Source organism: Vicia villosa, linkage group LG3, assembly GCF_029867415.1.
Source record: "Vicia villosa cultivar HV-30 ecotype Madison, WI linkage group LG3, Vvil1.0, whole genome shotgun sequence".
NCBI lineage: Eukaryota > Viridiplantae > Streptophyta > Magnoliopsida > Fabales > Fabaceae > Vicia > Vicia villosa.
The window spans coordinates 176,646,068-176,662,657 of NC_081182.1; the positions used below are offsets into that span (position 1 = coordinate 176,646,068).

General features: G+C 29.3%; 1 protein-coding gene and 1 long non-coding RNA gene across 3 annotated transcripts; both read right to left on the bottom strand.

The window, feature by feature from the left end:
• Positions 1-10,000: 10,000 nt before the first annotated feature.
• Positions 10,001-11,711, bottom strand: LOC131662606 (uncharacterized). Its single transcript, XR_009301736.1, has 3 exons — positions 11,539-11,711; positions 10,586-10,687; positions 10,001-10,495 (listed from the first exon to the last, which is right to left on the bottom strand). It is a non-coding gene; the product is annotated as an uncharacterized LOC131662606 (long non-coding RNA).
• A 657-nt stretch (positions 11,712-12,368) lies between these two features.
• On the bottom strand, positions 12,369-15,567 carry LOC131662605 (uncharacterized). 2 transcript variants are annotated; one of them, XM_058932423.1, is made up of 3 exons: positions 14,856-15,567; positions 14,187-14,340; positions 12,369-13,950 (listed from the first exon to the last, which is right to left on the bottom strand). In XM_058932423.1, the coding sequence occupies exons 2-3, from the start codon at positions 14,332-14,334 to the stop codon at positions 12,686-12,688; spliced, it is 1,413 nt and encodes a 470-aa protein (XP_058788406.1). In that variant the 5' UTR covers positions 14,335-14,340; positions 14,856-15,567; the 3' UTR covers positions 12,369-12,685. The 2 variants fall into 2 exon arrangements, with proteins under 2 accessions (XP_058788406.1, XP_058788405.1); XM_058932422.1 differs by having other exon boundaries at positions 12,369-14,061.
• Positions 15,568-16,590: the final 1,023 nt, after the last annotated feature.

The window sequence follows — 16,590 nt, forward strand, 5'->3', positions numbered from 1 at the left end:
AGCTACAACTTTTATGTTGGAGTCAAAGTCAGAATAGGAACCTATATTTCCCAGAATTGCGTTTAAAGCTGCAGCACTATTTAATTTTCAGTTTTTGGGTCGTTTAGTAGTGGGCCTGGTTTTGTCATTCGACCCAGTTGGGTCATAAACGTTTTTTGGATGATTCCTAATAGGTCTAGCAGCCGTGTTACTGTTTATCACGTTTTACTATTCACAATTTTGTTTCCACTCTTTTGCTTTGTACGCTTGAATGGAGAACTAAACATCCAGAGTCGATCTACTGTAATCGAATTCCAAAAGCTTTGAGGTTTTTATTTTATCAATTCAATTTCGTTTCTCTTTCAATTATATTCTATGAATTTGCATTTGCTTAATCTGTTATTTCGTGGAATATTTTGATTAATTTCGTATGATTGTATTCCTAATTGTTAATCGTTGTTTACGTCGCTTCGTCGTTAAATTGCGTTTCTATATCGTGTTTGCTTAATTCGCGATTGTATTAACTCGTTTGCTTAATTCGGAATAGGAATCCAATCTGTTTAATATCTTTTACGCTTGTCAATTGATATTGAAATCGAATAGAGATCGAAGCCGCTTAGGGAATTGGTAAGGTAGAAACCCATGATAAGCCGGAACCGAAAACAGTAGATTGGCTTAATTTTATAATCACTTTTTCAAAACAACTTATTTCATTAATCGCTTTTGATAATCATTTTTTCTATAATTCAAACCTAAACCAACCCCCCTAAATCGATTTACCTTTGGTTAATAATCAACGAGAATCCTTGTGATACGATACGCGAGTCACTTGTCGCTTTCTACGGTTTTATTCAAAACAACTCGTTTTTGATCCGCGCGCGACAGCGGATCAACTTGCAATTGTATTTCCTTATGGGGTATTTCCTTTGTTGTATCTTGTATTTATCTATAACAACTCTTGCTTCTTGACTACTCTGTTGGGACATGTTGTTCCCAACAAGTCTTGCTTTAATCTAGCTCAAACATATTTTAGATTCACATCCAAGCTCTTATGGGGGCTACTCTATTCTACTAGAATTATCATGCTCTTCCATGACCTCACTCTTGTGGAACTTTAATGAGACTGAAAATCATGATTTGTACGTTTTATATTAGCCTTGTTGGTAACTACTTCATTTTTTGTGTATGGTATTTCATCTTTAAATGTATCGTCGAGACAATCTCTAGAGTGGCCAACTTGGAATGACTGATGATGAATTTGTAAATGGAATTACATTCTAATACGAGCAATTGGGTCTTGACGCTCTGCCTATCTTGTTTTTGTCTAAACATCATCTACAGTTTGACATAGCCCAAAGGTTTGGCTCTTGATCATCCTTGATAAGGGAGAAAATCTCTATGGGTTAAATGTAAGACGTCAAACAACCCTGAGTACATTAGTTAATAGGATCTCCCTTATTAACTAGGACCAAGCGAACGTCAAAGTTATCCATTACTACCCTCGTCAAGTGAAGGACATGATGGTTTGCTTTACCAATAACTAATTCCTCATCAAAGAGCGACTAATTGAGTATCTCATCAACCCTGAGTATATTTTGATTTGTACATGTCTTTGTGCTCCTTAACCTTTCTCGAGAATTATGCATCTTCTTCCTAGAACTCATCATTTCCCCACGGGTGAAAGATATGTTCCCTATAATTGTCCAAGAGTGCATAACTTTATGTACTTGGATAAGGTGGCACATTAACTTCCCTGATAGAGTTGATATTGTTTTGTTTTTATATGTAGAAACTTTTAAGTTCACTTTAAATTTCTTGATTTGCCTTCACCGTCTCTTCATATTGGATATAATTTTTTGCTCATTCGAGCAAGTCATTGAAATTTTTAGGCTCTTTGATCCTCGTGATTTAAACATATCTTGCCCCTTTTGAAGTCATGGGTCAACACGTACCTCTTTATCTTATTGTGTGCCCTTTACCAAGATAGTTTGTTTAACATATCATCCTTTTTCTATCAGATCCCAACCATATCTTCCACATAGTTTGGTTGCCTCCTTAATAGGCTGAAGTGAATCGTGAAACATTTACACAATTTAAATCATGAGTAAAGGATTATGGATTTAAGCCTTTGACCTTGTCATTTCTCTTTCCTTCAATGTGAGGACAAAAAACTTTCACTTAGCTAGTCTTTTTGCCTCACAGAAGGTGAGGATTATGTATACGTCCTCAATTTATTTATATGGGTTGGTCATTCCTTCGTATGTTCCCATCGCAAAAGTTTGTTGTCGATCCTTGGGTTGAGGCAACTGTTGATCCGCTAGGTGAAAGTATTTATTCTTGGAGTATCCTCTTCTCCCTAGGAACTTTCTAAAGAATAAGATTGTCCATAATGTTCTGAGGGGGATCAATTTTTCAAGGGACATTCATTGGTTCTTTACGGGGGGAAATGAACTTCAATGCCTTTTACTGTGGCATCGTGGTGCTAAAAAGGCTTCCAATATCGCCTTTTCTACGATGGAGATCTTTGTTTGCTTTGAGCATATCCATTTCTCCTAGATATAGGGGAGGAAAAATGCTTCGAGCTTGTTCATTTATCTTCATGGAAAGGAAAATACTTTCCTCATCTAGTGGTGTTATGCATTGATTTACTCTTGAGGGTTTCACCGAATCTACATGGGGTTGGTTCTCAGTTTTCTCGACCTTTATCAAATGTTTATTCTTAGGACTATTATGGACGAACCGAGGCTCCCAATAATGAAGACAAAGTGATCAGTATGTCTTGGGGGTTTTGGAGTCACCCTTACGAACGCGCTGGCAACATTGGAACAAGGCATTAGTTTTCTCGTGACTAGAGTACCATTTCTCTTGTTCATGTGATTCACCATTAGCTCTAGAAATGAATCAAAATGTGAAAATGTTTGAGGACATTTTCCATATACATGTCCAATGATATAGTATAACCTTTATCTTTAAATGTTGTTGAGGATGATGGATTTGATGATGAAATCATTAACAGATTCCTTAGAGCTTTAAAATGATCTGATGGCACCTTTCTCTTTAAGTCTTGTTGGGGATGGTAAATCTAATGGGGAAATTTGTTACGGGGTCTTTGAGCTTTATCTGATGGTGGAGGTGTACCTGCAACCTTCTATTCATACAACTATCCAGGATACAAATGCCAGAAGATCTCGTATAGTACCATCTGACGGTTTCTCAGTTAACTCTGATCAGATGTACTGCTAAAATATAATCATTTCAAAATAATTCATTTTTAATTGATTGGAAATTAAATAAAATACTCTTTTTTTTTATTAAATGCTCGGAGATATCTATTTTAATATATAAAAATCAATTACCACCAAATTCCCTTAATTACCCTAATCACAATCAATTAAACATGGTTTTACATACCCCTGAGCGTCATTTTACATCTAATCATGATTACATTCCAACATCCAATTTAATGCAAAACTGAACACGCTTTTTTATTGCATCGGTGCATTTTCATTGGGTCATGCAGACATAGAGCCAAGTGAAGTCTGCATAATTTCAAATTTGCATACCTTTTCCATTCCTCTCATTCAATTTCGTTTGCCTCTTGAATCCTATAATAACTACATAATGCATCTCTCATCCACAAGTTCAACCCTAAACCCATTTGCTTTATTCCATACACAACATTATTTTTTCCTCTCATTCAATTTCGTTTGCCTCTTGAATCCTATAATAACTACATAATGCATCTCTCATCCACAAGTTCAACCCTAAACCCATTTGCTTTATTCCATACACAACATTATTTTTATTGCTTTTACGATTTAGTGTATTGGGAATTGTTGAACCATTGTATGAGTCCCTCCATCTATCTCTTTGCATCACCTTTTCTTCTTTCATTCTCTGTTATTTATTTTCACCTTCTTCATTCTTTGCATTCTCAATTTTTTATTCTCTTCCTTTGCTCCTCATTCACTGCTCTGCCATCATTCAGTTGCTCTGCTTAACTTCAGATCTTACTATTCTGCATATCTACGAATTTGATTTTCAATTTTAATTTCTGATTCTCTAATATAATTTTTGTTTGTTTCAGGATTTTAAATTCAGATACGTGAAGACAAAAGTTTTGCTTTATAATAGATTTGTGATTTGCACCATCATCTGCATTCAGTTTCCTTACCTTTAATTCATTAATGTATTTTTTTTGCAGTGACAAAGAGTGGAAAATTTGACTGCATCAAGGATATTAACGACCACAAAGAAACGTGGAGTTGATTTAATGAGATAAGAAAGAGAGTATGGTGTTTACTTGATTTTATTACAATAGAGAAGACATAAATCAGAGAAAGAAAAAATGATTTTGGATTGAAATAAGCACTTTTATAATTAATTTTGGAGATAAAAAGTTATTTTTACGTTGGTGCACACAAAATTTACATCACTGCATTCTCTTTCCTTCCTCATGGTTACTTCTTTTATTTATTTTTCTTTAATTTTTAATTAAATGGTGACATGTCATTTCTTACTTGATTTGAAAGATTCAATATAAAAATAATTAAGATTATTTTTATTAATTATTATTGTTAATTAAGAGTCGTTAGTTTTAATTATTAAGATTTAGTTTTTTTAATAAATAAAGTGAAAGGTTTTAATTTTCCCACTTTATTTTTCTAAACTCTTAACTTTTCATTGTTCTACATTACTCTTACTTTATTTTTTTGAAAAAGAAAAAAAAATATTAGAAATATGAAAGTGGAAAAGTTTAATTACAGAGCATTCCATTGAGAGAGATATATTTTGTTTATTTTTTATTTTTATTAAATATTTTGTTATATTATATGAGTATAGAATGAGTATTATCTTCTAAATATTGCTTTAAAAATTTAGGGTGTTATTATATATATATATATATATATATATATATATATATATATATATATATATATATATATATATATGACCATAAAATTATCTACTATCTATATAAGAAAATCAATAGCCGATTTAAGGTCATTTTTCATACCCTAATTATCTCATTAATCCACAGAATCTTTTTACGGCTATATAATTAACCTTCTTAATTATTTATTTTTTTCCAAAAATTGCAATTGTCTTTTGGTATTGAATGAAAATATGAAAAATGAATGAGAATATGAAAAAAAGACAATAATTGAATGAGAATATGAAAATATTAATTGAATGATAATAAGAAAAATATTTATTCAATGATAATAAGAAATCGGAAGGCAATAATTTTTTATAAATAAATATTTTACATGGACAATAACAATAGGTGAATACACAAAAATCACAAGATCATTTTGGTCCTATAAAAATGGATTTAATAAATTAAGTATGATTTTTTATAAATTTATCTTAAAAAAATATCATAAATTAAAAGAAAATAATTATATTTAATATTATGACTTAATACAAGAAAAAAATACTGAACTCCTTCTAATAAGAATTTCTGATGATTAATTTTGATTTCAAACTAATAGATAAAAAATATTTATTTAATATTTGATCTAAATTATCTTAAAATAATTGAAATATTCTTACATTACCAAAATATAATACGGTATAATCCTTTTTTTTTTAATTTTCTTATATATGTAATTCATATAAATACTTATTAATAAAACGTTAAATTAATTAATTCAATTTTATTTTGATTTTCAAATTTGTTTTTGATTTAGAGTGTCAATTTTATAGGCAACAATAATTTGCTTCTATAAAAATTGTTTCAATCAATTAAGTATGATTTCTTTTATAAATTTTTTAAGCAAAAATATCATATACCTGATAAAAAATGATATATATTATTATTACATGATACAAATAAAAATAAAATTGACATGAAAAAATGTTAGCATTTATTTATGATAAGATGTTAACATTTATTCTAAAAGTTGATACATATATTTGTTTTTATTAAAAAACGTGAGAAAATTTTGATTGATGAATAAACAAATTTTTTTTATGAGAGACACAAATTTATTTCTTTTTTATATTTAAAACAAAAGGCCAAGATATCAACTATTATATATTTATTTACTATTTATAAGAATATTATATATAAGTAGTGTACATTCTCATATTTAATTCTTTAAAAAGAACTTTTAATATATTTAATTGAAAAAAAATTGGTATATGAATTTCACGGGAGAGTTTAAAATTGGGATTGCAATTTTCTCACGTAAAATTTCAAAAGGAAGGATAAGATTTCACGGGAGAGTTTGACTACGATTCTCTCCTATAAAAAATTCACCAAAAGTAAAGTGTCTTCATGGTTCGGGGGACCATCTTAAATTCCAATAAATTAAATATATGATTCACTGAAGTTCAACGGAGAGTTAAAAAAGGATTAGGATTTGATTTAATTCATAAATTAAATATGATTTTTCAATTTATTTAGTTCAATCTAAATTAAAAATTAACTACACACAAATAATTATAAAATGCATTAAATTATTACGTGCCAAATATTTACGTTCCAATTAAATTATTACCATTTTTATTATGGGACTCTTTACGTGCCAAATATTTATGTTTCAAATAATTCAATCATGCTTTGTTTCTTTTTCCAATTTAATTATTTTGATTGTCAATGTTAATTGTAGCTAACAAGTCTTAAATGCATTATTACTTTAAATATTGATCATATATATATATAATCATATTTGACCTAAAGTCTTTTCCTAAACCCTATTATACTTCCAACAGTTTTTCTCGGTTAAAGAAATTAACATATTGGAAATAGAAAATTAACCTTTTGAATTCCCACTCTATTCATTCATCAAATTTTTGTTTTGATTTATAGTAGATTTATGATTCACACCAACCTCTGCGTTTGGTTTACTTGCCTTTTATTTATTAATGTATTTTTTTCAGTGACAAAGAGTAGAAAATTTGACTACATCAAGGACATTAACAAAAAAAGTGGAGATGGTTCGATGGGAGAACAGTCTCATTTTTCATTAAATTTTTATAATAATCAACATTTATTAATAACAATTATACATTAATCAACCTAATAAAAATATTATGTTGAGTTAACAGCCCCAAATTATTAATCATAGAAATAATAATATTTTTAAAATTAATATATAATAATAATAATATCTCTAAAACTTATTTATGGCTAAAAAAATTCACACGATTAACTTTTTTTTTTGTTTTCCAATCCTAATTTATTTAATAAAATATTAAATAGTTTTATTTTATTTTATCGCAATAAAGGACCCAATAGAGGTAGATTTTAGTTGTAGTAGGTTTTAGTTGTAGGTGGTAATAATTAATAGTTTTTTTAATTAGAAGTTTGAAGAAAATGTCATTGGGAATATGTAGTTTTAGGTGATAATAATTAGTCTTCTTTTTTAACATTTGCAATTATTAATATTTTTTAAAAAATAATTGATCTACTATTATAATAACTACTATCATAATAAGAAAATCGATGTCTACCAAAATTAATTTCATGTCCAAGTTTAAACAAATATTTTAATCCGATTTTCATGCCTTCAATTGTCTTTTTTCATCATCAACTCATATTAGCATGCCTTATGTCTTTAATATTTGACAATATCTAAAAACAATCATTATTTCTTTTGCATGCTACAAGTTTTCCAATCAATTCCAATATCTAAAAGTAATCATTACGGTTAATTAATCATAAAAAAGTGAAATTTATATAACTCTCTACCTTCCATACAATATCAACAAATATATAGTACCTTGACATAATTCAAATTCAAATAGAGGAATCAATATAAAATAATTGTAAATAAACATACAAAAAAGATTTTGTATAGAATTAAAAATTAAAAATCAAATGCATATAACACCTTTCAATACGCATGATTGTATCTTTCCCATTGAAAATAGTTGACATTACTTCTAATTTATATTCATTTCTTTAATATCTATAAAAAAAATATTTGACATTAATTCTAATTTATATTCATTTCATTAAATATATCAAATATAAAGAAAGAGTTGGTATATAAATCTTTTTCTGTCAAGATTATAAATAAAATTATACGTTATTTTTTATTTAATAAATGTTTAATTTTTGTTATTGGATATGCAATTTGAATTAAATATTTTTGCTGTTTTTATTTCATTACATTATTATTTTTGATTCGGTATGAGTAGCTAACACAAATATGAGAATTTAACGACATATATGTGATAAGTAACATTAATATTAATAATATACATCTTTTCTACAAATTTTTCTTTGGTAAATCAAATTAAATATATATTTAAAGTTAAATAATGAGATTTAAATGTGTTGCATTGAATTATAATATGTCATTTCATTATTTTTTGTTTCTTGACTTATATAGATGTTATAATTTTTTTTTGCAATTTTTTATTTTGATAATTTGAATTTGCAATTTGAATCATGCTCATAAAAAGGCGGGTAGACATACTAGGGGTGGAAGCCCATAAAAATTGTTGATAATGTGCGTCTGCGGAAAAAAAGGCGGGTAGACATACTAGGGGTGGGAGCCCATAAAAATTGTTGATAATGATAGTACATAATAACTACATTATCTCAATTTTTATTTATTTTTTTACTTTTTATCAAGAATTATATTTTTTCAGAGTTAAAATTCTAATCAACAATAATAATTAATTATTTTTAATATTATTTTAATTTTTATCTAACATAAATATCATCATTGAAAACAACTACAAATTGTCGCTTAATTGATATATATTTTAATATAATTCTTTAACCATAACCATATTATATTTATTTAATATTTATACCGACTTTACGTGACCCGTGCGGGCGCACGGGTCCTTTACTAGTGTTACTAGGAAAACATAAACAGTAAATAAACATTGAAAAAAAATTGTTACTAGGAAAACAAAAGTAATGGAATACTTGCATAATATTTAAAACTCAATAATAAAAATTTTATGGGAGATATTCTAAGAAAACATGTTAATAAATCAAGTGTGAAAATATTATTTTGAAAATAATGCATTTGATTTATTAAAAAAAATTAAAATATTTTTTCAATACAAAATTTATATATTTAAAATACAGCTTAAAGATACTAGTTAACATGATTATATTTAATTTTCTTAATGTTAATTTTTTTAACTTTAATCATATATATTTTTATTAGAATATAGATGTTCACATATATTATTTTTAGGATTTAATGGATATGCACTGATATTATAAAATAGTTTTACACTATTATCTAATAGAAAACCACCTGTCTATCATATCATTAATTTTTTTAAAATAAAAACGTGATGTGGCTAAATATTGATGTTGAAGGATAATTTAATATTTTTAATATGTTTAACTTTTGGGGTTCTAGTTTATTTTGTTTACTTAATTATTAAGTTTATTTTTGTTAAGGCCTACGTGGCAACCTAATTTTTCAGTGTATAAATAGACTAGTAGTAGTTTTAATTTAAAATTTAATCATTTTTCCTTGCACTTTTGTAGTCGTTATTGCATAGTAGTAATATTATTCTTTCACAACAAAAAAATCTTAAATTAGCTAGGGCAAATACACTAGCTAATTCGTATCTAATCTCTATCAAACAAAAATAGTTGGAGATTTGTTGGGGATTAACTACAATATATGCCCTAACATGGATTGAGTGGCTAATTATCTTGGCAAAAAAATTTCTAGCAAAATTCAAACTAATATTAAATTATTCCTAGCTAAACCATAACAAAACAATAGCAAAATTTCGAAGTTGAATTTATAATTCCCAACTAAACAGCTACAGTATAACTACAAAAATATCATAACAAATCTCAAGCTAAATATTTAAAACAATTTTACAACTATTTTTTATTTTCTTTTTTAAATAAATCTTAATTAGACTAATTCATACTTTTATAATTATTTAAATTAATTAATTAAATTATTAAATATAATATAATTTTTCTTTTATTACTAAAATAAAAATACACTAGTCATTAAATAAACAAAAAAATTAATTTTTAATATATTTAACAACACTAAAACAATAAACATCACAATAATATTCTAAAATCAATTTTTTAATATATTTAACAATACTAAAACATTATACATTACAATAATATTCTATTTTATTTCCAATTCAGAAATCACAACTCAGGTTCCATATTAATTCTGGTTTCCAAAATAGATTGGAAAACATTCTTTCACCTTGTATCTCCATGAATTTTTTCAGGTACTTTACTTTGCATGGGTGCTTTTGGCATGGATCGAATCAATGAAAGAATTGGCTCCAACATTGGCGCCAAATGTGTTTTGACAAAAGAAGTCATTGCCTTATCCACATCTTTCTTGATATCTTCCTCCATGGTTCTGGAATGACTAGTGACATCAACAAATGGGGCAGACATAGTTCTTCTAACATCTAAGCTACGATCCATAAATGTATGCCTTGTCTTTTTCTGGCCAGAAAATTCTACCCACACTTTAGGATCAATCATCGGATGAGTGGAAGAGTCTTCTCCATACTTTTCCAATATAGTCGTGTCTTATGACTCCTAAAAAACACATACGAAGAATATTTTAACTATATAACCTACATTCATGTTAAACATTACACATTTAATTTTTAAATTTTAATAACTTACAACAAATAACTTCGATCGTTGAGAGACATATTCTCCATCTTTTTTCTTATGAACTCGAGCATACACGTCTCTAAACGAAAATGTATGTTTCAACTCCTCCTCCTGCAATTCACATTTAAAAAGTATTCATAAACCACAATTTACATTATAGAATCAACAATAAACAACAATGACAAATTGTAAACAAAAATGTTCAATGATTAGCAGCCAAAAGTGAAATAAATGCTTCATTTCTATATAGATGCTCATGGAAAAGTTAACAACACCTAACAAATAAGTTTCTTGACTGAATTCAATAAGTTTCAATCTTGTAGACATAATATTAGAAACAGAACCAGAAGCATTTATGAGCAAAAACAATGAAAGAAATAGAACCAGAACCATTTGATACAATCAATATGCATCTTTAATGAGAAAGCACACGAATTAATTGAAAACTAAAGCAAAAATAATGAAAGAAACTGAACCAGAACCATTTGATCATTTTAACTATAATAAAGTGCAAGTCAGCCCCAAACAATAAGCTCATAAAATCTCATCAGAACTTATCATCCTTTTCTTATGTTCACCTAAGTTTATTGAACCTCCTGTGTGCAACACCGCATCAGGTAAGGCAGCCCTGTTATAACGATTTGCATCGGATTTCTTCTTCCACTCTGGTTTCAACCAAATGTCAACCAAACCGTCTCATACCTCTACCTTCATTCCTTTCGGACCATGACCCTTAGTGTCAACCAAATTCGTTCAGTTCACTTCTCGTAAAGCTATTTTTCTTGCATTTTTTAAGTGATCGGGATACCGATCCAAGCATGTTCTTTCCCATACAGTTCTTGCCATATTACAATCATAATCGGATGTAAATTTATATTTATCCTACACCATTATTATAATATAAGTACAAAGAATCTTATCTATAATTAGAAAGTATAATGCTATAAATTATAAATACTTACCATAAAATCCTTAAATAACTCATCCTTTGCTTCAATCGGATAATTTTTCCACTTTTCAGCTGGAATATGCATCCTCGTGATCACTCTAGATTAGTGATGGATCGAAGAATTGTTCTCTTCTTCTTAATTGATTATTTTAAATCAAATTGGAAAATAATTTTGATTTATTGATTGTTTACTTTTATCGTTTGTTGTTGTTTGTTTGTGGTTTGCACTTACTAGCTTGTTGATTTCTTATGGCTTGATATTATTATTTAGTTAACTGTTATTGTTTTTTGTCTTAGATATTTTACTTTTGTGTTTGAATGAGTTTTTTCCATAAGATGGTGTACTATAATATTTTGTGGATCTCTTTGATCTAATGGTTAAAAAAATGTTAAGCACCATACAAGACTAATCTCACTTATGTATGTTAGAAGAAACCCACATTTACATTAGGTAGATCATTTGAACATCAGAATACTAGTATTTTATCTGTCTCATTCATACTTTATATTCAATATTTTATACACATTCTAAAATATATTAAATTTGTTTTAATATTATATAGATTATCAGAAATTTTGAAAAGCAATGCAATTTATTCTTTGGCCTGAATTATGTTTACTCAAGATCTTCCTCTGTTTCCTTTGGCTTTAATATGGTTATAATTTATTAAAGTGTTTATCTGACTTGAAGAGTGACTAGGAGAATAACCCAAAAATCGAATTTGTATGCTAAAAAGTCTCTTTACTTAATTAGGTATTATTCTATTAAAAACTGAAACACATATTATTGCATCCATTGCTGTTCAATTGACTTCCAACTTGATAAAAGAATGCAAATATATCTGTAAGAATTTTTAATTTTCATTAGGGATCAAATATTGACAAATTACATCATAAAATGGTTTCTGTTCCATAAACCATTATCTCCCTCCCTCTAAACTTAAATCCACACCAGTGTGGAAACTAAACATAAATTAAGGAATAAGAAATTTTACACTTCCAAAAAAAGGACTTGAGAAGAATAAATGGGACATTAACTCAAACGAAATCACCTTCCAAAACAATATTTTACAATGAAGGCTACTTTTCCAACCTTATGTCAAATGTACAAAAGAAAATACGAAATCTCATCAACCTTGAGGCCTTATGCTAACTGAGATTCAATCCATGAAACCTCTTCTCATGTCTTGCCTTCGACCATCTCCAAAAACTTCTTCTATCATGCTACATGTTGGTAAAAAGTCCATCTTATTTTTAGAGCAAGATACAAAGCCAGAATCCCATCCGGGTGCATCACAGGGCTCCAACACATACCCTTGGCTATAACCATTGCTTATTCCATTGTAGTTACTGGTCCAATGATCACCATTTCCACTCTTCACTCTGGTCTCCCGTGAAGCAACTCCCATGTTATGTGATGTGTACTGATCATGACAAACAGATTGATCCTGGTGTTGATTCAGATGAGGGGAACCATTGGGGTGATGCATCTCAACAGCATCATTGTTCCTCCTTGTCTGATCTCCGAATCCGTTAACAGCACAAGTTTCATCTTCAACAAAATCAACCTCATAATCTTCCAAATGATTATCATTGCAGTTATTGACAAAAGTATCATCTTGACAAACAGGGTACTCCGCAACAGAATCATCATCCTCATGATCATCATTACCTTGATATTCATCATTATCGCTATCAGCACTTAATAGGGGGTTACTGTTCTGCTCTGCACGCTTCCGAAGCATGAAGACATTAAAGTAGTAACTCACTATCTCCTTTTTGTTTCGTGAGGGAAATACAATGGAAAGATAATTCCAGAAATTCTTGTTGGATGATGCTGGATTATTATAGACAACCTTGTGAAATAGATGTTCATCCTCTATTGTCCACCTATCAGCAACTTGTTCTCCCATGTCAGCAAACCCCAATTCATTGAATTTCTCAATCCCAAAGGTTTTAAATAGTTTTTCTCTTTCTTCCATTATATGTTGTCTTGCACATCTTATAGATCCCCTATATTCGCAGTTGCAATCTTTTCTTCCCTTTCCAGCTTCATCATCAATGGTAAATAACTCCATCTGAGGCATAGGGATTATACAGGTCCCCATCATTCTTTTTTCAGCTTCATCCCTGTCACAAACAGTGAGGTTCGAATCTGAGACAGCATTAGCAGCTTTTGGCATCCATGGGGGAACATCAGCTTGATGATTAGCTCCAATTGAAACAGGCTTGCGAGGAGATTGGTCAAGGAGTATGGAGTAAATGTCCTCGTAGCGAGTTAATGTCCTTATGGGTCGTTCTGGACTGAAATATAGTGGCCGTTCCGGACTGAAGTACTCAGGAAAAAGAGGAAGATGTATAGGCTGTTCTGATCGGTGATACTCTTCAGAAATGCCATTGGTGGCCCAAGAAGAAGCAGGAACACCTATCACAGGAAAGCTTGTTTCAGATTCCTCAGTCCCACTAGGCAGTACATCACAAGTTTCATCAGCAAGCTTGTCATTACAATCGCTACTACCTTTTGCATATCCTTCCTCTATTAATTACAATGTAGACAAACTAAATATAAGTACAATTTATCACAAACTAGAAACTCTCAGAAATGTATAGTTTTTACAGTTTGAATTTCAAATTACACAAAATTAATAACTAAACTCCCACCTGAAGTTTTTGGTAAATGGGTGTAGCAATCATCTTCAGGAAAAACAGATTCTGATAATGGTACAAGATCACTGGGACTTGCATGTTTAGGGTGCTTGAAGGACACCTCAAGCATCTCCTCAGCATCAAAAGGACGTTTCTGCACCATGATTACCTGCAAGAAAGGATTCATTCAAGCATAAGACAACAAGCTTGCACCACACGAGAACCAACAAAGTAGTTATTTAGAATTCATGCATCAAAACAACCAACAAGGTAGTTAAAAAACAAAGTAGAAAAACATCCTCAACATCTGTTTAGGTTGACCCTCAAAGTTTTTGCCATAAAAGGAGTACATTGGACTAAATGTTGACCATCATGTTCTTACTTCGGAATAAAAGAATGTCTCAAATCAAAAAACACTGCAACTCTGACATATGAATATTATTATAAAATTATTATATCATCATCATAAAAGAGGTGGGCCAACTCAGTGAAGCACATATAAGGACAACTCTGTAACTTCACATTAATTACCCAGCATCTCATTATTCACTACACAACAGAGACACATGCCACTTCACTGTCAAAACTTTAAATATAAAAAAATAAATAAAATAATATTTAGAATCACAAAAAAAATAAGAGTATTAATTACAGTAAATAAAAAATTTAATAATTTAATAATACCTTAAAATCAGTCTCTGTCAAATTAATGGCAAATCGCTGAATTAGGAAGTAATAAACCCGGAGAATCGTAATTACTCAAAGAAATTGAACTTTCCCCAAATAAATTCAATAAAACAAGAAAAGCCCCAAACTGAGAAAACCCTAACCCTAATTTTTTTTAAAATCGAACGATATCAAACAATTGACGAAGAATTACAACGATCAACACCAAGATCTAACAACCCCCAAAGAAATTTCCAGACAACAAAACCAAAATCGAACCCGTTGAATTAACCCTAAATCGGAAACAACAAAACGATTCAAACAAAAACGAATAACCCAAATCGAACAAAGAAAAACTCAATCGATTTATCGAAAACACAGATCGAGAAGATTCGCGACGGAAACCCTAAAAACCGACACGGTAAACCGACGACGACAAAATTACGATCGATCGAAAGAGAATTTCACGATCTAAGAGAGGATCGAATCGATCGGAGAGAAGGAGAAGAAATTGAGGGTGAAATCGAGGGGGAAAGAAAGGGGATCGAGATCTGAAAACGCGGCGCAAGAAGAAAGGGAAAACTAGGGTTTGATGTATTTTTAATTTTTTTTAGGGTTGGTGAGAGAAAGAAAAAAAGGAAACGACACCGTATTGAGGGAAAATAAACTCGTGTTGTTTTGCGTTTGTTTGTGCGGTGATAGAGAGAGAAATAAAAGAGATATTTGATGGGAAAAGAATGGGATGTGAGTGCGGTATATATGGGACAGTGTGGGAACGAGGTTGTGGGTAGATTCTAAATCATGATTTTTTTTGTTAATTGGGTTATTCACACGTGGCATTTTGTGAGTGGGTGATTTCTATTTTTTTAATTTTATTCTTATTTTATTTATGGGTCAGGAAATTCGGAAACAATAATTTTGGGAATTTTTTTAATTTGTTATATTTTAAAACCTACTACTATCATTTTTTAAAAATAATATAAATCCTCTCGCTCTTATCCTTATTCTAAGAAAAAATAATTTTTTTAAATTCATAGAATCAATGTATTTGATCTATATTTGAATCAAATACATTAATTATTGAATAAATAAATTTAAAAAATAAACTTTCTTTTATAAAAAGGATCAAAAAGAGTAAATAACTTACTTTTAAAAAATAAATTATTTGTTAAATACAATGTATTATTAAAAAAATAATAGATAATATATTATTGGAATATATCATTGTATCTCGTTAGGTGAGCTCGGCTCCATCATCCTTCTTCTCTTTTGTGTTTATGAGCCTATATTCAACAATTTTCACTGTGGCAAGTATCAAATACTTGTGGAAAATTTTTACATGGCATCCATTTTCTAGAAGCGGAGAATTAAAACACATGTTTAACATTGAGAAATTTTACATGTTAAACACATTTTATTTGTCATTAGTGTATGATTTGGTTAACATATTAGTAGCATATTTGAAAGTATGAACTTTTTCAAGTATTATATGTTTATATACAAGTAACTCTTTGATATTGTGAAACCTAGCATTAATATGTTTGATCCTAGTATGATACACTTGGTTATTTGTCCAATAAATGGTACTTTAACTATCACAATGCAACTAACTCTATCTTGCTCAATTCCTAATTCATTACTAATCTTGTAATTCATAAGGCCTCTTTAACATCCTTATATACTACCATGTACTATATTTTAGTTGTAAACATAGCAGTTATGAATTGAATTGATGATTTACAATAAATGGGTC

What these genes read in the sequence shown, in the direction of transcription:
- LOC131662605 (XM_058932422.1), bottom strand. Translation starts at nt 14,334, where the DNA reads ATGGTGCAGAAACGTCCTTTTGATGCTGAGGAGATGCTTGAGGTGTCC. An exon ending in CCATTTACCAAAAACTTCAG is followed by an intron (nt 14,062 to 14,186) that starts GTGGGAGTTTAG and finishes TGTAATTAATAG; the next exon opens with AGGAAGGATATGCAAAAGGT.